The sequence below is a fragment of the Lontra canadensis genome, unplaced genomic scaffold (assembly GCF_010015895.1).
Source record: "Lontra canadensis isolate GAN:19392208 unplaced genomic scaffold, GSC_riverotter_1.0 scaffold38, whole genome shotgun sequence".
Lineage (NCBI taxonomy): Eukaryota > Metazoa > Chordata > Mammalia > Carnivora > Mustelidae > Lontra > Lontra canadensis.
In genome coordinates, this window is record NW_022631032.1 from 10,171,624 (window position 1) to 10,195,224 (window position 23,601).

Genomic DNA, 23,601 nt, shown 5'->3' on the forward strand with positions numbered 1-23,601 from the left:
TGACACTCTTTTAATTGCTATAAACTGTTCACGCTATGTGTACTGTTTTCTATTTGCTCCACTTGACTTCCATACATAATTTTGAATTGATAATTGTGTGTTCTTTCTTAAAGGGAATCCTTTCAGATCCCTCAAAACCTGGAGCCACCCCTGCCTGGCATGCACTAAGTAACAACAGAAAAGCTGCACGCCAGGCTCTGGTTGGGCTGGAGGTATGCAGGGCTTCGGGGACGCGACTGTACAGTACCTGAGAGCACTGGGTCTCTGCTTGGTGAGTCTAAATGCCCTGGACACTAACAAACACATCAGCCAAGGAGAGCGTCCCTACAGCACACGTCAGCTTGCAAGGGGGCGGGGCTTGCGGGGGCGTGGATTACGTGTCAGCAAGTTTGTTACCTGGACGACAAACACGCCCCACCCGCCCCCCGCAGCCCCGCGCTGTGTTGCCCTGACGACCGTGGCTGGGTCGCTGCAGAATAGATTGGAAACTCGCTGCACTTTGAGGACCGTGGATCTGTCGAGGGATCGTTCGCGGTGGCTCAGTTTCCTAGGAATATATTGCAACAGTAGGGATAACAGGGTTGTGTGCCTTTTCCTGCCCGAATTCCTCGGCAGGCGCTCCGAAGCGTTAAGGGCTGCGTAGCCGGGCTCCCCCACTCCATGCTGGGAAGGGACTTTGCGGAAAACCGCCTGGCAAGCCACGACCCTGCGGGCGGCAGGCTCCGCTTCCCCCGTAGGGTGTTAATTTTGCATCGGGGCATTTATTTGCTGCTACTTATATTTACTTTACAGGGACGGGGGCTTTGTCTGAAGGAGGCTCTGGATTTGCTGGTCTTTGCAGCGGTTTGTCTCCAGGCTGCTGTTGGGAACAGCCCGAGTCAGAAGTTAACAGGGCTTCTGTCTTTGCAGAGCCATGGGCAGCAAGAAGAAGGAAATTGCCCTGCAGGTAAGCCTCAAGGGTCGCTTGCTTCTAGGGCTTGATTGGGGGTAGGGGTTGAGGAGGAGTGGAAAGAAATGTATAAAAGTGATACTATTTGCCAGCAGTACGTGACAGATGGTGTTCTCAAACTTGAATATCGTACCCTTCCATCTTAAAGGGGGAAAAAAAAACGAATCTTATCTCGACCCCCCCAGTGACAATTTTTGTGCCCTTAAATATAAGCAAACATAAAATGGGGTATAAGCTCTTTATGTTTATAGTGCTTATGCAAACATAACCCAAACATGAATTAAAATAAAACTAAAAACTCAAAAAAATAGGAACAAATACAATTCGATACTGACATATTTTTTGTTGAAATATAAATACAGCTTGCTTCGAGAATATGTAGGATTTTTTTAACCTGGGCATGCGTCTGTAACTATGTGCTCTCTAGAGACCCAGTTCTCCCACCACTGCCCTTTGCAATCATTTGCTTATTCAACGAATATGTTTTGATATTTTATGTGCTACACATTTGTTGTATAGAGGGCTTTACTTCATTTACACCTGGAACAAACAATTCTGTAAGCCAGCATCTGCTTTTGTTCCTGGTTCCAGTCAAGAAGGAGTGCTTTGCCATAAGCAGATTGCCTAGATGGCTCATAATACATGCACATTTGGAAGCAAATTTACAGGGTCTCCTGGTCAGTTTGGCCCATCTGGACACGCATTCAGGCGCCCACTGCGGAGCAGAATGACAGTGGTCTTGAGACACCTGATTTCTCTTTAATTGTCCTTTGTGGCATGGGCACTCCATATGTGAGTTTCCAAAGCCTAATAACTTAAAAAGGGAGAAAGCAATGTCATTGTAAGGACAGCATGTACTAGGAGAGGGTGGGAAGCGCTTTGGACTGAATGTCCAAAGACCTGATACAGTTCTTGACTCTTTTCTGAGTCATCTCTGAGACTTGAGATCAATCACATAACGTCTCTTGCTACAGCTTGCCCATCAATAGAATGAGCGAACCATCCCTTAAGGGCTTTCCAGCATTGGTACTCTAGTACTCTGGAGTTATGAAACTTTTCATATGTCTACATTCTGTCTGTAAATAAATTCTAAGCACCTGGACCTATCACTTACTGCTTTGTGAATGACTTCCTCAACCTCTCTGAGACTCCAGATCCTTTATGCAAACAGGAAGGATATTACAGAGCCTGCAGAGTTGTTGCGACGAGATTCCTTTAGGTATTTCAAGGCTGGATTGATTGCTGTCTGTAGTGGCTCTAAGATTTTTGCCCCATATGATTTTTCATCTGTCTATGCCCTGTGTCCCCTTTGGGAATATTTTTTGGTGATTTCACAAAAATGTTATTCCCCAGGGCTCTGAATTCAATGTGGTACTCGAAGTAAGTACTCCACTTACTGAGGGATGTTGCCACTCTACCAGATCAGCTCCTTTTTTTTTTTTTTTAGATTTTATTTATTTATTTGACAGAGAGAGAGAGAGCAGGGACCCTGCTCTCTCTCTCCCGCAGAGGGAGAGGGAGAAGCAGTCTCCCTAGTGAGCAGGGAACCCGATGTGGGGCTTGAACCCGGGACCCTGGGACCACAGCCCAAGCCGAAGGCAGACGCTTAACAACTGAGCCCCCTCCCAGGTGCCCCCCAGATCAGCTCCTTGAAAGCAGTGCTCTAGGGTTTGCGAGTCCAGGAACCCTGCCCTCTTTTTGAGTAAGACTATTTTGGGCTCCTTCTGTGACTGAAACAGAAATTACAGGACATCAAGAGATGGTCTGGTTAGATAGAATGTGCCACACATTCCTCATTCATTCCCAACCAAATGTAGGGCTTAGTGAAGTCAGAAATTTTCCATACTCTCCTGCTCCTGGCCTGTTCCTAAGAGAGATTCTTCAAGTGTTTAGAGTCCTGGCCCCACTGCTGGTGAGGGTTATCCCATGAAGGGGTGTACCACAGAGAGTTGCTACTGACCAACAGCTGAGCCACGGGAAGTGACTGTTGTTGGGGGGGGCACACTCTTCTGAACCCTCTGTCACCTTCTTCAGGACTAGAGGTGTGAGCCCAGGATGATGTTGGTCCAACTCTCTTAGATCACTCAAAGCATCAAGAAGAAGACTGTTCTACTTTTTCATAGAAACAAAAAGTATGGAGCTATGATTTCTTTAGAAAGATGGATCTTCGGCAAAAGATTTGCAGGTGTTACATGTCTCCAGCCCTTTTAAAGGAACAAAGATCTCAGCATACCTGTATTAAGAATGAGTGGTCATTGTCATGATCTCTTGATTTTTATGGTTTTAAATCAGCCCCACCCAAACTTACTTATTACAAAATGAAAGAGAATAATTTCACAGTGCAGAAGACTGACAGAGCACCTTAATCAAGTGATCCAAGTGCATATCAGCAATAAGGGGCTGATCGAAATTGCGTGTCACCTGATAGGATGCAAAGAGAGAACAGTCTTCTGCTTCCCTGACACTCCACCCCAAGCAACCAATTCCAACCAATCCAAAGATGCACAGCCTGAATCTAATCAGGAAACATCAAACACACCCAAACTGAGGGACAGTGTACAAAAATAACCCTCCCATAGTCATCAAAAGTGACCCAGAGGTCATGAAAATCAAGGAAAGACTGAAGAACAATTCCAGAAAGCAATTAAGCCAGTATGTGATTCTGACGAGATCCTTTGCTATTCAGGACATTATTGGGATGATTGGTAAAACCTGAATGGGATCCGAAGATGGCATAGTAATAATATATCAGTGTTTACTCACTGACTTTGAGGGTTGTGTTGTAATTAGATGGGATAATGTAGAAATTGACAACCTGTCCTAAAAAAATGGAAATGCAAAGGATCAAGAATAGGCAAACAGTTTTGGAAAAGAAAAACAAATATGGAAGACCCACACTGCCTGATTCCAAGGCTTATTATAAAGTTACAGTAATTAAAAGAGTATGGTGTTGGCAAAAGAAGAGAAAATAGGTCAATGAAACTGAATAGAGTCCAAAATAAACCCATGCTTATGTAGTAAACTCATTTCAGCAAAGATGCCACAGCAATTTAATGAGAAAAAAAAATCCTTTCTAGAAGTTTTGCAGAAACAACTGTACCTCTACATGGAAATAAAATTAACCTCAATCCTTTCGCACAATATAGATAAAAATTATTTTCAGATAGCTCATGGACTTAAATGTGAAAGCTTAAATTACAAAGCTTCTAGAAGAAAATAGAGGAGAGCATCTTTCTGATATATATATGTATATAAAATATATTATTGGGTTGTGTATATTGATTTATATTATATATTGATCAATATTGTATATTGATATATAATATATATATTATTAGATTATATGTATATATATACACAGTCTAATAATAAAAAGGCCAACAGTTGGGGTGCCTGGGTGGCTCAGTGGGTTAAGCCTCTACCTTCGGCTCAGGTTGTGATCTCAGGGTCCTGGGATCAAGCCCCGCATCGGGCTCTCTGCTCAGCGGGGAGCCTGCTTCCCCTTCTCTCTCTGCCTGCTGCTCTGCCTACTTGTGATATCTCTCTCTCTCTCTCTCTGTCAAATAAATAAATAAATAAAATCTTAAAAAAAAAAAAAGGCCAACAATCGAATAAAGAAAATGGACAGACCAATGGTCACTTCTCACAGAAGACATATAAATGGCTAATAAGCACACTAAATAGTGCTTATTTTAATAATAAATACTTTTTTAATAATTTTAACAATAAGCATTATTTAATAATTAATAATGCTTAACAGCCTTAGTCATCAGGGAAATGAAATTATAGCCACAATGAGATACCCACTACATTACCATTAGTGTAGCTAAAATCTAAAAGACTAACATTACTAAATATTGGTGAGAATGGAGCAAGCAGGACTCTCATACCTTGCTGATGAAAGTTTAAAATGGTACAACCACTTTAGGAAAAGCCTGGCAGTTTCTAATTAAACTGATCACGCATTTACCCTATGTCCCAGCAATGCCCCTCCTAGAGTATTTACTTACTGAAGATAAGTAAGAATATGAGCACAAAAGGATTTAACAGGAATGTTCATAACTGGGGCACCTGAGTGGCTCAGTTGTTAAGCATCTGCCTTTGGCTCAGGTCACCATCCTGGGGTCCATGGATTAAGCCCCGCATTGGGCTCCCTGCTCAGTGGGGAGCCTGCTTCTCCTTCTCCTCTCCGCTCCTGCTCTCTCTTGCTATCTCTGTCACTGCCTCTCTCAAATAAATAAAATCTTGAAAAAAGAATGTTCATAAGTTGTTATTTGTAATAACCCCAAACTAGAAGTGACCTAAATATCTATCAAGCAAATTACGATACAGCCATACAATGAAATATGCTCAGGAATAAAACTGGACAAACTACTGACACTCAGCCACACAGATGCTTCTCCAAACATACACTGAGTGGAAGAAACAAGCACAAAATAATGGGTGCTGTACTATTCCATTTATAGGCAGTTTTACAAAGCAGATCAGTGACCACCTGGGGTGAGGAGCAGTGGGGTGTGTGTGTGTGACTGGGACGAGACAGAGGAACTTTCGGGGATGATGGAAAAGTTCTGTATTGTGAGAGGAGTGTGGTGACCTGGGTTGTGTGCATTTGCTAAAACTTGGTGAACTGCAACCCTTTAATTCTGTGTATTTCACTGTACATAAATTGTTTCTCTAGAACATGTAAGAAGACCAAAAGAAAAAAACAAATGAATACCTTTCTGTATATGAATCTAGATAAATGTCAAAACTGGATTTGAGTGAGAACAAAAATGACAAAAAGATCTCTATAGTATGATATTATTTATGTACATTTTATGGACCCAAAACAATTTTATGTTTTTATTTTTGCACAAGCAACAAGAAAAAATTATTTAAAAAAAATGACTGAGATTTCCTTAGGTTAGTTATTCATGTGGATTGGAGGTAGGAAAAGACAGGAGGAGAAGGCAGATTGGGGAAAGAAGACAGCTTGAGCCTGTATTTGTACGTATTTCAGAGACGGAGGGAGGAGGAAGAAAAGGAGGGAAGGGGGGAGAGAGGGAAAGAGAGCGGGAAGGGAGGTAGCGAGAGGCAGGTAGGTAGGTAGGTAGGTAGGTATCTGGAGCAAATACATCAAATCCTTTCCCCATCCGTGTCCTCAGTAATAAAGCCTTTGTTCTTTGACCTTAGGTTAACATCAGCACTCAGGAGCTTTGGGAGGAAATGCTCAGTTCCAAAGGACTAACTGGTAATTTAAGTTTTTAGATCCAACCTTTTAAAAATTTCTACACAGTATGTTGAACCAGGAAGAGAAAAGCTGCAATGAGCACCATTTTCCTCTAATCTTGAGTTCCATAAATGAAGAGCCGAGTCTTTTCTTTGTGTGTGTAGATACATCCAACTTGCACATCTGTTAGTACGTTCAGTTCAGGAAAGCCATCAGGACTGCTGGCCAACAGGGCTCTCTTGTCTCAGAGCTGACTGTTAGACCCAAGGGTTGTTTGGTGTGAAGGAATGAAAACCTCTTCTGACTGCCTGAGTCATAAAGGGGAATGTACCGGAAGGAATATGGGGACCTCTTGGAACTCAGGGGCTGGAAGGAGAGCCAGGCTTCCCAAGGGGCTGGAACCAGGGACTGCCCCGCTATTAGGATACAGCATAGCCACTGTCCCCTGGGCCTCCTTCTCCCTATCCTCTTGTTTGTTATCTATCGCAATTTACTTAGTAGTTTAAAAAAATTAATATTTATTTTAAAAAAGATTTTATTTATTTATTTGAGAGAGTGAGAGAGCGCAGAGGGAGAGGGAGGAGGTGACTCTCTGCTGAGCAGGGAGCCCAATGTGGTGGGGCCTGATTCCAGGATCCCGAGATCGTGACCTGAGCCAAAGGCAGACGCTTAACTAGCTGAGCCATCCAGGTGCCCCCAAAATGAGCATTTATTATCCCACAGTTTCTGTGGGTCTGGAATCCAGGTGTTGCATTGCCTTTGGTTTGAGGTATCTCTAGTTTGGGGTCTCTCCACCAGGCTGTGATTAAGGAGTAAAACAGGGAATGTCAAAGCTCAACTAAAGTTCAGTTTGCTTCTAAGCTTGGTCATGTGGCTCTGACAGATCTTAGAAGGTTATTTCCAACTTTGTTCCTGTGACTGTTGGCAGGACTCCGGGCCCTGCTGGTTATTGGCCAGAGACATCAAATTCTTGCTATCAATTTCCCCACAAGCCTACTTACAACACAGTAACTTTCTTCACCCTGAGGAACGGGGTCGGGGGAGGGAGAGACATACGTAAGTCAGAATCTTTCTGTAACTGAATTTCAACAGTGATGTCCCATCGCTTTGCCCTACTCTGTTTGTTAGAAGCCGGTCACTAGGCCTGGCCTGCACTCAAGGGCAAGGGGTTACCTCCCAGGAGACAGGACTCCCCCATCTTAGAGGCTGCCAGTCACATCTGCCGCTACTGTTCCTTTCTCATCTTCATTGACCATGCGTATCTCTGGGCTCCCTTTCTCTCTCTGTATCTGCTCAGTTCTTCTCCCTATACACCTGCTCAGCAAGCTTGTGTCTGCTCTTATCTCTCCCCAGTGCCACCCACACCAAGGGACTTTAGCCTTCGAGGCCCCTACCCCTCTCCTCCCCCATGACTCAGTTTGTCTTTTCCAGCCCCTTCCCACTGTTCCTGGAGATATGTCCTGAGCTCCAGTTCAGTTTCCTGAACATGCCACAAGTTTCCCCACTTTTTCACTTTTATCCATGCTGTCCCTGATCCCTGGAATATTATGACCCCCAAGCCCAGCTCCAAAGCAGCAGCCTCCTTGCATGAAGTCTTTCCAGAATCTCTGTGCGGTCACTTCCCCCTGGGAGTCACCTGGGCATTTGGGGTGGGGCTCTGTCTCCCCCTCTCCGCCCAGCACACACCCAGCTTGGTGTGGCCCCTGTCTCAGGGAGCAGTCACGGCTTTCCCCCTGAACTCTAAACACAGGGGCATTGTCTTTTTCCTCTCCGTCTCCAGCAGACTTGCCCAGGCCTGGGACAGAGTGCAGGTCGCACTGATTTGGCAGCGTGGGTGGGAGTCTTGCCACATTCAACTACCTGAGGGATTACACAGCTTTTTTGATGGTGCCAGGTCTCAACTATTTTGTCTGCATGTTTCGTGGGTGCAGCTGGAGCATGGCTGTAGGGCAAAACAACCATTACTTCTGTTTCTTTAACGGCAGTAAGAAAACTATCACTTCATCCCATTTTGAGAATTTGCTGTGTCCCAGGCACCCTAGGTGATCACAGCTGACATCTGCTGGGTGTGGACTCTGTCAAGCCCTGCTCTAAGCATTCCAGGGAATTGCATCTTCTGGGGGCAGCAGGGGCTCGTCCTTCCCTTCTTATCGTGCAGTCTCGAGGAAGCTATGCTCTTCCTTTCTAGAGCCAGCAGACATGTGCTTCCAAAGTAAACCACCATCTTGGAAGTCTCACCTTCTCCAGGCTCATTTTCCCTTGCCTTCAAATAGGCAAGTCAATTCAGATTTACACGCATGCACACACATGCCTTTTCATTTTCTCTGCCATGTCTTTCCTCCCAGATGTCTTCTCTGTTTTGCTTCCTGTCTTTCAGTCAAACTCTTGATAGACTTCCTCTCTAGTCCTGCTCTCTCCCCCATAACCTTGTGAAGTATGCCTTTGCCCCACCACTGCTAAGATAGCCAAGGACTATGAGGGGAGATGGGAAGCTGAACTAAGGGTGCAAATCCTGCAGAGAGATTGGTGAGCTAATGGGACTCCATTTTTTTCCCCAGTGGGGTGTGAACATGCTTTCGTTGGTGGGCCCAAACACAGGCTCTCTAAGTCTCCAAAGACTTTTTCCTGGCTTGACCCAAATGATTTCTTCCCCCATTACTATGGTGTATTGAAATCCCTAGACCTCTCAAGTGTGATGCTGTTGTCCTCAGAGAAGCCCAGAGCTTTAGCTTCCATGTGGGTGCTCAGGAGGCCCAAGTCTGCCTCCATCTCTGCTGGTGCCTGGCTACCTTTGAGACCACTGGCCTTAGATTTTCTTGTTTGTACTAGAAACCCAGCGATCTAGAATCCATTTGACATTTCTCCTTCCCCCAAATGATCTCTCCCTGCCACCACCCTGTTCTTTTCCTCTGCCAGGCTCCTAGGTGGAGTCTTTTCCATACCCACGTGACTTTCCTCACCTGTCTTTCCCTTTCAAAGTCTGTGGATTCATTCCTCCCTTCCTCCCCTCCCGCCTGCACTGCCCCCCTGTGCCTGGCTTCCCCATGCCTCCCATACCCCACTTGGTTCTCAATTTCTCCCTGCAAAACTGTGCTGCCTGGCTGAAGCTAACCAGCACACTTGAACCCACGCATCTCACTCCTTTCCTGGAGTAGTTGAAACAGCATGCACTCAGACGAACCTGGGATCAAAGCTAGGTTCTACCGCTTGAGAATTCAATTGTTTTTTCTTTTCTTTTGTACCTTGGGTTACTTACTTCACGTCTTTGAACTTCACACAATCTAGCACCAGCTACGTCATCATGATGGGGCTGGGTACGTCCTGCGTGTGTCTGGTACCCATGTGTTGGCTTTGCTTAGCTTTCTCACAGGCCCTGTGGCCTCGTGCAATCAGACCAGAGGGTTCCCTCACGCCCAGTCCTGGCACACTCCATAGACTGCGACTGACAAAGAAAAAATTATCCGAGTTTCCATCTAGGTCTCTAGCAGATATACTTTTCAGGAGAACGACATTGATTTTATAAAGTAAATAAAACTCTCCTTTACCCAAAGAAGTGGCTTTTAATTCTTCAGGGGAAAATGTCAAAACTGTGCTTATTATCAAAGCACCTAAGAGTTGACTGTGGGCTAACAGGCCGCCTACAGTGACCTCTTTTAGAATAGATCATTTTAGTACAATTCAAATATTTATTGAGGGCCACTCTGTGCTAGCCCAACCATGATGGTAGCCTGAAAATCACCACAGGGAAAGGATCCCTGTAGAGAAAACTGTTTCCTACCACACTTACTTCATTATGTGTAGAGTTAAGAACACTGAGTTGTAAGCATGAGGGGCGGCTGTGTCTCCGTGCTGGCTCCCACTCCAAGGGGAGAGTAAACCCCGTGAGCCATTGAATAACCCTGCAAACAGACGTGTGCCTGGAGGGGGTTCAAGTTTGCAGGGGTAAGTTTTACCTGACCTGGAGAGTGCTGGTGCTCACTAAATGTTCCTGCTTCTTGGATGCACACAGTTGTCGATGTCTATCAAGGCTGGTGTGGGCCCTGCAAACCCATGGTGAGCCTCTTCCAGAAGATGAGGATCGAGGCCGGCCTGGACCTTCTGCATTTTGCATTAGTAAGTTCCTCACTCAGCAGAATGCCATGCAACACTGTAAAATAATTAAACATTTAAAAGCGGGGACAGGAAACGTGAGCTGCCCTTTCCAGATCATTGAAAAGGCATCAGTTGTGAAATTTTTGGTCATCAGTTATGAAGCTTTATAGTGTATTCCATGATGAAGGATTCCTACCCCACCCCCACCCGCCTGACAGTCACTGTGAGCTCAGGCATCTCTTGACCCTGTGCACAGGGAAGGGGTGTCTGTCACCCCACACGTGAGCATGCCATGGCTTCTGGCTCATGAACCCTGGGAACTCTGAAGTCTTACTGTCAGAGCACACAGTTCCAAGAGTTTTATGCTCTGCTTCTAGCATATCATGCTCTAGCATGGGGAGCTTCTAGCCAATGTTTACTTGGATCAATGTATGGAAATGGGAATAAATTCCAGAGAAGCGTGTGAGAGACACTCGGATTAGAGGTTCTAGAACACAGGAGAAAAGACACTTGCGCTCACCTCTCAAGGACTCGGCACTTTCTTCACAGGGCGTCAGTTCTGATACCTCTGGGAAAAGTGTGCGGTGGGAATGCCTGCCCCCGTACAGGCTTTCTCAGGCTCGGAAGGCAAAGTCTGAGGACCTTCCCCCTCTGTGGTTGTCGGTCTTGGCGGCAGCAAGATGGCACACAGAGCAGCAGCTGGCTGGGGAGCAGGAGGAACCTTGTTTCCACCTTGTCTTATTCTTCCAAAAAGCCCCCTGCCAACAATTTTTACCAGTATGTCCACAGGAGAGTTATTCTGATGAAAAGACATTAGGGGCCGACGCATGAGAGCCTGCCAGGGCATCTCCTGGGGCGGACAGTCACAGTGTGGCTGTGAGTGTGTCCGTGAGTGTGTCCGTGCATGGGGCAAGGTGTGTGTAAGAGGGATATGTGTGAGTATATACATATGGGTGTGTGTGCGTGTGTGCTGTGTGTTTATGGCGTCTACATGTGTATATAAGGGGTTTGTGTCTGTGTGTGTATTGTCCCGTGTGGTTCTCCCACCAGCATGCCCCTGTGTTCCTGGCACCCCAGGTCTCCCCTGACAGCTTGTTTTCTTTAGGCAGAAGCAGATTGTCTTGAAGTCCTGGAAAAATACCGTGGGAAGTGTGAGCCGACCTTTCTGTTTTATGCAGTAAGTACATCTGCAGAACCAGAAACACATTACAGATCATCAGGGTTCCATCTCACTGAAAGTCACTAAGAGGCTTCACTGATCCAAATGAGGGACGGCTTTCTCCTTGACTGCATTTGTTATTTGGGGTAGGAAGAGGCATGCTTACGTCATGGTGATGCAGGTGCCTGCCTAGCATGATGGCACAGCTCGCTGGCAGGGAGGCCTGGCACGACGCAGCTCCCGATGGTCCCTCTGGGCCCGCAGCCTTCCTGGCCGGCTATACATGGGAGAGAATGGGAGTCACTCAAATGCGTCTGTTCCTTCTGGCTCATGCGCACGCTTGACTGATGCTTCACAATCAGAGAGCAAGGTTTTCAAGATTTCCTCCGCCATAGAAGGAAGCTTTCAGCACACACACCCTAATGGGGTAGAGAAGCTCTGCGTTCATTTTTATTGAATCGTAAGATGTGAAGATATGCTTCCAGACATTCAGAAATGAGAGCCAAGTCATTCCATGTTTTGGAAGAGAATTTGGATGTCTTTGGGAGTGACATCCATGCTCTGGCCCCATGCCCCTCAGGGCCCACTGCCTCACTCCTGGCTTCATAGCTTAGGTTACCTGCCAGGCCCTAAAGGCAAGTGCCCGATATGCTCCTCCTGACTGCCGCCCCCTCCTCGTACAGACAGGGGAAACTGAGGTCTACCCACCCACCTCTCCTGACAGCCAGGCCAGGGTTGCTGAGTTTGGAGACCTTCAGATTCCTGCCCTTGGCACCACAAGTTTCAGAAACTGGAAGCTTATGGTGAACATTATCTGGGTGTTGATTCGTGATGGAAGATTGGAGTTAGATGCTGAAACAGAGGGGAGGACGGAGGGAGGAGTGGGAAGGGGCCACAGTGACAGCAGAGCACAGGCAGGGAAATGCGATCGCTGGCACAGGGGTTCGCTTGCTTGTGCCTGTGGTGATGAGGGCATGAATCATACTGGGGCTGTGTGGGGGCAGGTGCCAAGGCAGTGGGCTCCATCACAGCCTCTCCTCTGTGGGGCGGGATGGGAATGGGGAGGGCCTGCTCTCCACCAATTTCTGTGAGTAATAGGCATAGATTGACTGTCAAAAATGTTAAAGAAGGAGACTCAGTCACCCCAAACACCACCTTGATGTGATGGTGAACAAAGCTTCCTCTGACCACCCCATATGGAGCTGGGAATCCGTTCTTGCCCTGAATGCCAAGCATCCTGTACATTCCCCCTCTTAAAGCAATGATCTTATTCTGTGGTGATTGTTTATTTGATATGACCACCTCTCCCCACTTGACTTCCCGTTCCCTGAAGCAGGCAACTATGGCTTTTCACATGGACTGTTCATATGCTTTGCCTCTGTCTTGGCGCTTGGCCAAGTAAGTGCTCAATAGGTACTTTGTTGAGTGGACGAGCCACGACTAGGCCACCCTTAGTCACTCACAGCCTCGTTGCCCTGCTCCTCCCTTAACTAATTCCCTGTTTCCCTGAAGGCAGTTCTGAAAGGAGAGGCATGGGGGAGACGGCAGAGAAGTGGATGGAGGCCTCAACCTTGGGCACGCGCCTAAGCAGAGCGCTTGGACACTCGCTGTCTCTTAAAAGAGATGAAGATCTGTGAAGACGAGTTCAGGTGGTTTGGGTGGCACGTGTGTTCTCTGTTCTAGGGTGGAGAGCTGGTGGCCGTGGTTAGAGGCGCCAATGCCCCACTGCTGCAGAAAACCATCCGAGAGCAGCTGGAGGCTGAAAAGAAAGTTCTGGCCGAAGGCTGTGAGCGCAAAGTGGTAAGGAGCCCTCCTGCCAGAAGCGAACTCAGTGTCTCCCTGCCCCACAAATTTTCCTGGAGTGCTCAGTGACGTGTGTCATTAAATGCCCACCCTGGGGTCCCTGAAGGCTCAGGGGGAGGCAGTGCCCACTAGGGTATACATGCATTTTATCTTATTTTATTATTTTATTTTGGATTTTATTTATTTATTTGACAGAGAGAGAGAGAGTGGGGAGAGGGACACAGAGAGAGGGAAAAACAAACTCCCCACTGAGCAGGGAGGCACATGTGGGGCTGGATTCCAGGATCCCAGGATCAGGACCAGAGCTGAAGGCAGACACTTAACCAACTGAGCCACCCAGGTCCCCCAACATGCATTTTAAAAACTTCTTTTAAAAAGTCACCCCCTTCATCCAGAGCACTTGAACTTCTTTTATCCATTTCTCATTCATCCCCCACTTCAATTTTTTTTTTTAAAGATTTTTATTTATTTGAAAGAGAGAGAGAGAGATCACAAGTAGGCAGAGAGATAGGCAGAGAGAGAGGGGAAGCAGGCTCCCCGCCAAGCAGAGAGCCTGATGTGGGACTCGATCCCAGGACCCTGGGATCATGACCTGAGCTGAAGGCAGAGGCTTAACCCATGGAGCTACCCAGGTGCCCCCCAACTTCAATTCTTAACCGGGGTTTCTGGACCCCTGACAATGAGTTCAGAAATGGAAATAAAGTTACGGAGTAGAGTAGTAGGTAGAGGTGAGCCCTCTCCTGGTGACCTGCCCTTGCCTCCCATACCTGAAAGTTTACTTGCGATCCCCAAGGGATTATTTAATTTAGAAATTAAGCTGTCATTCACATGAGCAATAGGATCAGCATGGCTTGTGATTTTGATAAATTGTTTCCATGACAGCACAGTCTCTCACAGTTTCTCACAGAAAATTGGCTGCCATTAAACTCTGACACCAGCATCAGATAGAGGCATTTCCTGGTGCTCTGAGCTTCCGTCCAACGAGCCTTAAAGTTGTTCAGTGTTCATTGTTCAAGTTTTCATACTCACTTTCAAATAGTAAAGCCCTGTTTTTATAGAACGGATTAGAATCAATTATATTTTTTGCTGAAAATTACACACACGTGCTTGTGCCCCCTCCAGGGGGAGATGATATCTGTCTTCACGACTAACATGCCCAGGGGAGCCAGTAGCTAAGGATCTCCCTGTGTGTCTTCTGGCCGACTCCCTACTTCATCTTTTCTACTTGACACTTGTGGAAATGGGCCAAATCTAAACCTTAAAGTCAGCATGGATTTCCTTGTCTTCGAATGCCCTCACCCCCACAGTCATCTGGCTACTAAAAAGGGTCTTGTAAAGTTTCCAAGGCTGATGGTCTTGACTCCCTTTTCTTGGTTCTGCATTTCAGGCCTTTGCTTTTTTTTTTTTTTTTTTTTTTCTTCTGTCAGTTTCTGGAGGCCGTTGTGGTAATTTTAAATAGCTAACTACTTTCTGTTTGTGACCAATTTTTTGCTCTAGATTAGAGATGAGGCTCTGTCTGATGAAGATGGATGCCTCTCCCACGACAAGGACATTGGTGACGACGAGGACGTGGGTGAGTGCAGAACCACTCAGCAAGGTGAGAAGCAAAGGCTAGAAGCAAAAGACAATCAGTGATGTGGGCAATCGGAACTCTGGGAAGATTAACCCCAAAACATTCTGTTTCCAATCACCTGACTTCAAACATACTGTGTCAAATCTCCCTTCTGCCCTTTCTTGCCATCATAGGTACCTTTCACAGCTTTCCGATCATGCTCAACTGTAACAGGTATGACTTTTAAGGCAATAACCCGGCATCAGGAAAAGCCCCACCTAATAAAAAGGAAGATAGAATTTCAAGTAATGATGCTGGTGTTTCCTGGGTCTTTGTTTGAGTTAAATTGCTCATTTCTTTCCTTCACCTTTTCCTGAAGGGTCCAAAAGTCAGGAGTCCTGGGCATCATAGTTATTCCTGAACCTTTACTATGAGAAGAACAACTTGACCTGACAGCAGGGAATCCAGAAGTTAGAAGGTGGCTTGTGACAGTAACTGAGATGCCAGGGGAAATCAGCATTAAGTTCAGGAACTGAGTTGGAAGGAGAAGGAAGATTTTTATTATTGCGTGAACCAGAAAGGCTGCTTGTTCATGTGTAGATAATGGAGGCTGTTTGAGTTGGGATTCTAACAAGGAAAAAGGCACAGTTTGGAGAGCAAAAAAACTTTGTGTGAAAAAAATCAGTGTTTTGGCTTCTGCAAGAAACAGTTGTTACTGCCTTTTTTGGATGATCTCCTTTTCCCTCCCTCATTATTTCCTCTCAAATTGAATCTCTCCACCTAGAAAATAACATAAAATCTGCTCTTGCCCTTGGCCTTCCTCTCCTCCACGCCTGAGCTTCCTGAGCTCCCCACTTCTTGGGTACCCCTCACCTTTGGCTCCTGCCCGACCTGTTCTCTGGTGCTCATGGGGCACTGCTGACCTCCTTGGTGCCAAACCCAACACACAGTGTCCAGTCATATCCTACAGCCTCTTTCTGAGGACTTGGATGATGTCGACTGTACCTTCTTTCTCCAAACCCTCGTCTCTTTCTCATTTTCCTTCTACGTCTCTGGCCTCTCTGCAGCCTCCCCTTCATTTACCTTTTCTCATTTGCTCCCCTTTCAAGCTGGAATTTTCCAGGCCCTGATGTGGCCTCTTCTCTTCTCACCCTGTGTCTCTAGAGGATCACATTAACGGGTCATCGTATACGGGATTTCATTTTATGAGTCCCTTAAAGACTAAGTATTCATGGGATGTTAGAAATAAAATAGAAAAATGGATAATCTGTTGCTTAAAATGATTCACATTTTTGCAGTACCCATGTTTTTTGAGATTTTCAGAGTAGGAATCTCTCCTCAAATGCAGATGTTGTGTTTCATTGCCACACAACTGATACAAAGGTTGAGAACAGAAAATAGGCTATGGGGGATACAGAGTCTATGGAGAGGACAGGGAGCTCACCAAAGCCAAGCTGATACAAACAGGGGTACAGCAGGGATGGGCTTATGGACTGGACACCGAGCCCCCTACAGGCCTGAACAGGAACTGTACTCACATACCACCTCCGCAGGGCCTATGGACACTGACCGAAGGACAACCATCAGGACACTGTTCAGGGAGCTATGACTGATACCTTGGCTCCAAACAATGAGCCTGCCAACCTGGTCTTCTCTCAGGAGAATTTGTGTTGACAAAGAAGATGGTCGTTGCAGTTTGGTAGAATGTGCTGGTGCTGAAGAGTCATAGAGACTCAGGGCCTGGGGCAGTCTTCACTGCCCATATGCCAGGAAAGTTAAAAAGAAGCTCTGGCGAAGTAGCCAGAGGAGTGAGAGGAGAGCACAGTTGACAGCACTTAGAGGCTTCAAGTCAGAGGAAGGCACAAGTGAGGTCAGGCCCATGTTGCCTCTGCTCCAGTGCTCCCCAACTCCAAGCCAACTCTTTCAGTTGTTGCTGGGCTTCTGCTCCTGAGTGGTTGGTCTCTGATCTCCTCCCTGCTCTCCCTTCCATTTTTCCCTCCCCATCTCCACCTCACTCCTCTTCTCCCAGGTTCAAGTCCCTTGCCTCTCTCCGTCCCTTGGAGCCAGGTGGAGGGTGAGGTCTGTAGCCTGATCTATGCCTTGACTAGAGTCCAAGTGTGCAGGGGCACAGCCCAGAGGCCAGCAGGGGAGCCCTGGGAGCTGTGTGCAGAGGCTGCATGGTCCCTGTGGATACCCCCTGGGAGCCTCAAAGATGGGTGCTGGGAGCCCAAAGTCTGACAGCACCATCGTCTGCTTCTTGTAGCTTCATTAGGGACAACCTGCACCTTGGCCATCATTAAGCCAGACGCAGTGGTCCATGGAAAGACTGATGAGATTATTATGAAGGTAAGAAAGACCAGGCTTCCCGGAAAGACTGCCCTCATGTCTCCTCTGGTGGAAAAGCAGGGGCGGGACATCGAACAACAGTGTACTAGTGGAAAAGAAGGCCACAGAGAAGCTCCAACCAAAATGCCAGTTAAGTCAATGACACATTTTTTTTTTAAAGATTTTATTTATTTATTTGACAGAGAGATCACAAGTAGGCAGAGAGGCAGGCAGAGAGAGAGGGAAGCAGGCTCCCCACTGAGCGGAGAGCCCGATGCGGGGCTTGATCCCAGGACGCTGAGATCACGACCTGAGCCAAAGGCAGAGGCTTAACCCACTGAGCCACCCAGATGCCCCAAGTCAATGACACATTCTATAGCTGCTTGGGACAGACACGATGAGGATGAGGGTCTTCGCTGCCTTTAATGTTCCCTTTCCCATTATCTTTTACTTTTCAGCACATTTAAATGTGAATTTGGGCTTGATTTTCCCTTTCACTATATATATATATATATATATATATGCACATTACAGATCTACGAAGCCGGTTTTGACATTTTAGCAAATGAAGAGAGAACCATGACAGAAGCAGAAATGCAGCTTTTCTATCAGCACAAAGCTGGAGAGGTCAGCTCCTTTGCTTCTACATGTCCAACACACTCTCATATCTTTCTCTTTCCCCAACATTATGTTTATATATTGATGTTAGTTTGGGAGAAAATAGAGTATTAGGAAGAACAAGAATATGAACAGCCAGAAGGCCATGATTTGCTCTTAAAGATTATAGTGTGTGTCAGGTAAAAAGTTCTTTGGCTGCAAGGAAGAGATTTTGATTCTAACTTAAGTGATGACGTGAAGAATTTCTCGGAGGACTAGTCCATAGGTCCCAGAACTGAAGAGAGTTGGAGGAGTTGAACACGAAGGTGCTGGGGAGAAGGACCAAGAGAGTTGTAGGGAGCTTAGGAGCAGAATCCCATGAACAGTCACTTTATGTGCTGCTGTTGGACAACTCAGATTCAACCACTTTCCACTCACTTGTGCTTCTGCCTCCCCTACTTGGGATACTTGGGATGGAGGCCTAATGGACCCCGCTTGTTCGTCGCCCCACCTTTCAGCTGAGGTATGTGTGTTTAGCGGCAGTGGAGGGGGTGGAGAGGCATCACCATTGTCAGCCAGACTAGGCCAAGTGAACTGGGGAAGGGCTCTCCCCAAAGGAAAACTGCTACTTGAAGCAGGGGGAAGAGTTGTAAGGCACTGCAAAAAAGAAGTCTTAGCTACATGGCACCCCATGGTTATCCAGCATCCACATGATTTCCACACACATGTCCCTACTTAACTTGTTATAGTCTCTCATTCAACTCCAAACAAATCAAATCCAAGTCTCATTTTCTCGGTTTTGACTTTGTCTGGGCTCTCTGTGTGTTGCTGGTCACCACCACCCTTCCCATGGGCCCTCCATGGGCATGGTGGCTGGTAGCAAGCCTGCTCACTGACCCCCCTCCCTTCCTGCAGGTGCTATGGGCCCACTGACCCAATACAGACCCCACGACCCCTGCCCTGGGTCACTGTTTCCTCTCCCTGTGCTAGGAGGCATTTGAGAAGCTGGTTCATCACATGTGCAGTGGACCGAGCCACCTCCTGATCCTCACCAGGCCTGAGGGCACTGAGGACGTGATCACTGCCTGGCGAACGCTCATGGGGCCCTGTGACCCTGATGTAGCAAGGAGGGAGCAGCCTGACAGGTGATGTCACCAGCTGCGGTCTTTTCATTTGTCTCAAAACCTGCATCCAAAGAAGCCCAGAGCCTTGCTCTATATGCAGCCCCAAATCCCCATTACATATATTTGGAGAGACCCTGACCTCTTTGTTATCTATGTGAGGAGACCCTGCTAACCTCACTCTCTGATCCAGTCCTACAGTTAGGGAGTTCCACAGTGTGGTTCCAGAAACAAAGGCAACACGTATCCAGGAAATACGGATTACAGGGCCCTGCCAAAGTCTGCCAAGTCAGAGACTCTGGGCAGAGCCTAAGGATCCACCCAGGGTGTTCTGAGGCCCCCTGGATTCTGAGCACCTTGTTCTGCACTTTGCACGAGGCTGCCTTGGCCCTATATTTAGCCTGGCATCAATGCCAAACCCACTGTGCCTTGCCTTTGAAGCTGAGAGAGCCCCAGTGACCAGAAAAGAAACGAGCAAGAGACTAAGTAACTGCAGTTGTACCTTGCAGTTGTAGGAGACCAGAACATTCATACATGGGACTAATAAGACAGCCCAGGGTTCAGATCCTAGCTAAGCACACACTCGAGTATGTCCTTTTTCTGAGCCTCAGTTCTCATCTGTAAAATGGGGTTATGACACCTGTCCTGGGAGCTGTTAAGAGTACTCCCTAGGGCCATACAATAATCCCTCTGTGCCTCAATTTCTTTATCTGAAAAATGCATACTACAATGACTCACACATTGATGTGAGGATTAAATGAGCATATGTACGCACGTGTGTGTGAGTCTGTATGTGTATATACACATATGTATATGAAACGCTTGGAACAGTGCTTGATGCAAAGGAAGCCCTGGCAGTATTAGTGTTATCTTATGGGGTTATTGAGGAATTAATGAAGCACACCTACATCAAGCTCTTGGCAGGGTGTTCGTCCCTGGTAGTGAGATCAACAAAATGGCAGCTCTTGAGCCTACACCGTGACTCACGCATATTTAAATTGAGAATTGTGACAGAGTGTCCTTCACAAAGCTGTGGCACAAACGAAACGGGATCATGTATGTGAAGTACTTGGCAACATGCCCAGCACACCTTCGTCATGAAATAGATGTCAGCTACTGTCCTTGCTGTTGTTCTTGGCATTTCCAACGCAGAAAAAGCCATTTCACAGAAGTGCAGGGGGCTAACTGGTTGCTGGTGCCCATGTGGCCAGAAAGCAAAAATGTTTCTTTTCAAATGAGACAATTGTTTCTTGTGCGTTTTGCCAATGTTCGCAGTCTCCGCGCTCAGTTCGGCACAGAAATGCCCTTCAACGCAGTCCACGGAAGCCAGGACAGAGAGGACGCCAGCCGAGAACTGGCATTGCTCTTCCCCACATTTAAGTTTTCAGATGAAGTTCTAGAAGCCTCTCTATGTAAGTCATCAAGGCAGTTTGTCTTTATTAAATCTGCACTGAATATTTGGGGGGGATAATAACTATGTGGTAACTGAGTCTTCAATCTAATAAGGTCCTATTTGATAAAGAGGGGCCATTATATAACTTTAGCAGTAGTCCTAGTCCGTTCTGTGTTTTCTCAGAGTAATGATGTTGCTTTTTAATCTTCATACCTTTTGTTTTTTTCTGCATTTTTACTTTCATTGCAAAGTTACTTTGCATTTTCTTGTGGAAACCACAGGGAAAATGAAACGAGCTTACTAGAACCCTGCTTCAAAGCCAGTTAGAGGCCAGATTTCACTTCCTCACTTCCTCTGCATTTCCCAAACCTCATGCCAGGGCCTTGGGGGTGTTGCTGGGCAGTGGAGCATTATACAAAAGGACCCTGAGCCTGCTGTGGTTCTTGTATCCCTCAGCCCCCACATTTTGGGAAAAGCATGCTAGGTCATCTCCACCTCCAAATCTGGGTGAGAAACCTGAGAGGTCCAGAGTGCATGTGACTTACCCCACTCCACAAGTAGAACTAGGCCTGGCCCCTGATGCTCCCGCTGCCGAGTTGGGTATCTGTGGTCTGAGCCTGAGGTGAGGTGGGAGGGACCAGGGGGTGAATATCCTAGGAAAAGCAAAGGATAGGAGGGTGGCATTCCTGGGAGAAGCCTGCATGTAGATCTGAAATGGTAACATACTTGTGCACCAATGTTCAGGTTTTAACCAATATATTTACCTAAATGTTTGGTATGTTCAGTGTCCTCAGGATCTGAATCCAGCTGAGTGAGAATAGGTGGTCTGAGGGCATCGGAAGAGGGGATGGGAGCTGGCCTGTGCTGGCCCTCATTTAATTCTCGTGGCTACCTGCTGCCAGCCAAGGGGCAAGCTGGGTGCGATGGTGGGGTGTAGAGTGGAGAGATCATGGCAAGTGTGGCTTTATAGGGACCCGGGTTGACACATGTGAGTGTGTGCTGTGGTTCTTCAAGGCCATTCCCCGGCTGGGAGGAGATCTCACTCTGGTGACGAGGGCCTGCTTTCCTCAAGGAACCTGCCCTCAGAGAGTGCCCATGATGTATTTCCTTATGTGTCCAGGGTCATGACACATCTTCATCCTTTTGGCGGGGGGGCATCGGAAACAAGTGGTAGAACTCAGGGCCAAGTCTGGGGAAAGAGGAGAGCGGCCTGGCTGGGAAATACTCAACGGAGCTAGAGCAGAGTGTTGGGAGATCATGAGCCTGACTTTTGGGCCCCAGGTGATAATGAGCTATGGGGACAGTTCCACAGGGGTCTGAGCCCAGAGACATCCCAGGAATAAATGCCCAGCCTCCTGAAAGCATGACTCTGAAGCAGCCTTGTAAGGGTGCTGATGTGCTGCTCGTCTGATGTGTTAGGCCTTCTCAGTCGTCAGGAGCAGTGTGCTTCCAACTTACCCATTGCTTTCTCTGCTAAGTATCAGGGATCAAGGGCACTGGAGACAAGATCATCCTGGGTTTGAATCCTGGCTCCGCTAGTTATCAGCTGAATAGCCTCGGGAAAGTTATTTACCTTTCTGGGACCCAGTTTCCTCATCTGCGAAATGGAGATAATGACAGACCCATTATTAGCCCCATAATAATATCTCCACAATAGTGATCTTCCCCACAGGGCTGTTGTGAAGATGGAAAGAGACAAAGGATATTGAAGTTCTTAACCTGGGGCCTGACACATTTAAGTCCTCAACATATTACTCATTCTCCTGATTTTTTTTTAAAGGTTTTATTTTTAAGTAATCTCTACACCCAACATGGGGTTCGAACTCACAACCCCAAGATCAAGTCTCGTGCTCCATCAACCAAGCCGCCAGGTGCCCCTCATTCTCCTAATTTTTAATTCCTGGTCTGGAACACACCTATTAGGACCTTTCTCTGCTGTCCCTCCCACCCTGACCCCTCGCTTCACTGTCTGTGATGTACTTATATCCCCTTTTCCTGCTGCCTTGTGGATGGTGAGTGGGACAGAGGACAGGAACAGGGTTATGTTTCAGAAGTCCTGTAGAACATCTGTCATCCCACAGGCCATGGGGCTGAAGGAGCGGTGGGCCCCACTGAGGCACACTGCTTCCCTGAGGACACGGACTGAGAGGCTGGGCTGCTGTTCCAGAGCATGTGACCAGGGACAAGGCCATGAGATGAGCTGTCAGTGCGCTTGAATCAGCCGCCCATAGGACAGCTCCAGAATTGGAACTCACTCTTTTCAGCACCAATACTTTTTTGGTTTAGTTATGTCTTGTGAACAATAAAAATAGTATATATTTTCTTGCCTTATTAAACAGTATATAAAACATACAGTTTTTGTTGTTGTTGTTTTTTGCTACCTCTGGGATTTTATAAAATAAATGGACATCTGTTTTGGTACCTTGGTATGGTATGGTGTCATCTCAGAGGATACTGAGTTACACAGGACAGTGTTTCCCCAATAACAAATCTACTCATTGGACTAAAGTTTAGAGTGAACTTGAAAACAGTGCAAAAAGATTGGATATAAACACTTCTAGGCATATGGACATGGAGGCAGATAGAAATTGGCTTTAATCTTCCTGCTGCCTACCCAGTCATGGGGACAGTCCTGCAATGCTGCCCAGTTGGCGACCCGAAGCTCTCCATGCATCAGGCCATGTTCATAAAGAAATGTTTGGGAGGGGTGCCTGGTTGGCTCAGGATTAAGTATCTGCCTTCCGCTCAGGTCATAATCCTGGAGTCCTGGGATCGAGTCCCACATTGGGTTCCCTACTTGACAGGGAGTCTGCTTTTCCCGCTGACCTCTCTCCTCTCATGTTCTCTCTCTCTCATTCTCTCTTTCTCTCAAATAAATAAATTAAAAAAAAAAAAAAAGAGAAATGCTCGGGAGTTACATTTGGAACCAGGAGTCATCTGATTTTCTTGATGCTCCCTTTCCCCATTTCTTCGGTTTCTGATTCTGGCTACTGCCTAATTTTAAAGTCCGAGAGCTCCCAGTGGAGCCAAGTTGCCTCCAGCTTTCACTAAATCACCTGGTTGAGCCATCCTTCCATGGCTGTGCCCCTGAGGTTGAACATCTCATGAGGTTCTCAATAAAAAGTAACTATTATTACCCCTGTGAGTATTAACATGGATAGCCATTCCCTCCTGCTGGTTTGCTCTTTGGTCTATTTGAAAATTCACTAAGCCCAGGCATCCATTTTCCTTTCTGAGGAAAAGGCGATGTTCTACTCCCCAAGGCAAATGTTAGCGACTTCCTTTCATTTGCTGGTTTTCTCCAGAAGACTTTGCTTGTGACTTCAAGTTCTTTAAATGCGCAGTTAGCTCCCAGAAGACTGCTCTTCATGGGTGCATTACTCTTTGTGCCAATGCCA

At 46.8% G+C, this 23,601-nt stretch overlaps 1 protein-coding gene and 1 long non-coding RNA gene across 3 annotated transcripts; one reads left to right on the plus strand and one right to left on the minus strand.

Annotated features, from left to right (window-relative positions):
* The first annotated feature begins 477 nt into the window (after positions 1–477).
* On the plus strand, positions 478–22,555 carry NME9 (NME/NM23 family member 9). 2 transcript variants are annotated; one of them, XM_032869613.1, is made up of 12 exons: positions 478–566; positions 793–946; positions 6,125–6,182; positions 10,171–10,274; positions 11,359–11,430; positions 13,096–13,212; positions 14,713–14,788; positions 17,031–17,113; positions 17,627–17,719; positions 18,680–18,834; positions 20,086–20,222; positions 22,285–22,555. In XM_032869613.1, exons 2-12 carry the CDS (start codon positions 914–916, stop codon positions 22,347–22,349), a joined length of 993 nt encoding a protein of 330 aa, XP_032725504.1. In that variant the 5' UTR covers positions 478–566; positions 793–913; the 3' UTR covers positions 22,350–22,555. The 2 variants fall into 2 exon arrangements, with proteins under 2 accessions (XP_032725504.1, XP_032725506.1); XM_032869615.1 differs by lacking the exon at positions 17,627–17,719.
* On the minus strand, positions 20,217–22,037 carry LOC116874710. The gene is made up of 3 exons (XR_004384053.1): positions 21,662–22,037; positions 20,968–21,343; positions 20,217–20,856 (listed from the first exon to the last, which is right to left on the minus strand). It is a non-coding gene; the product is annotated as an uncharacterized LOC116874710 (long non-coding RNA).
* Positions 22,556–23,601: the final 1,046 nt, after the last annotated feature.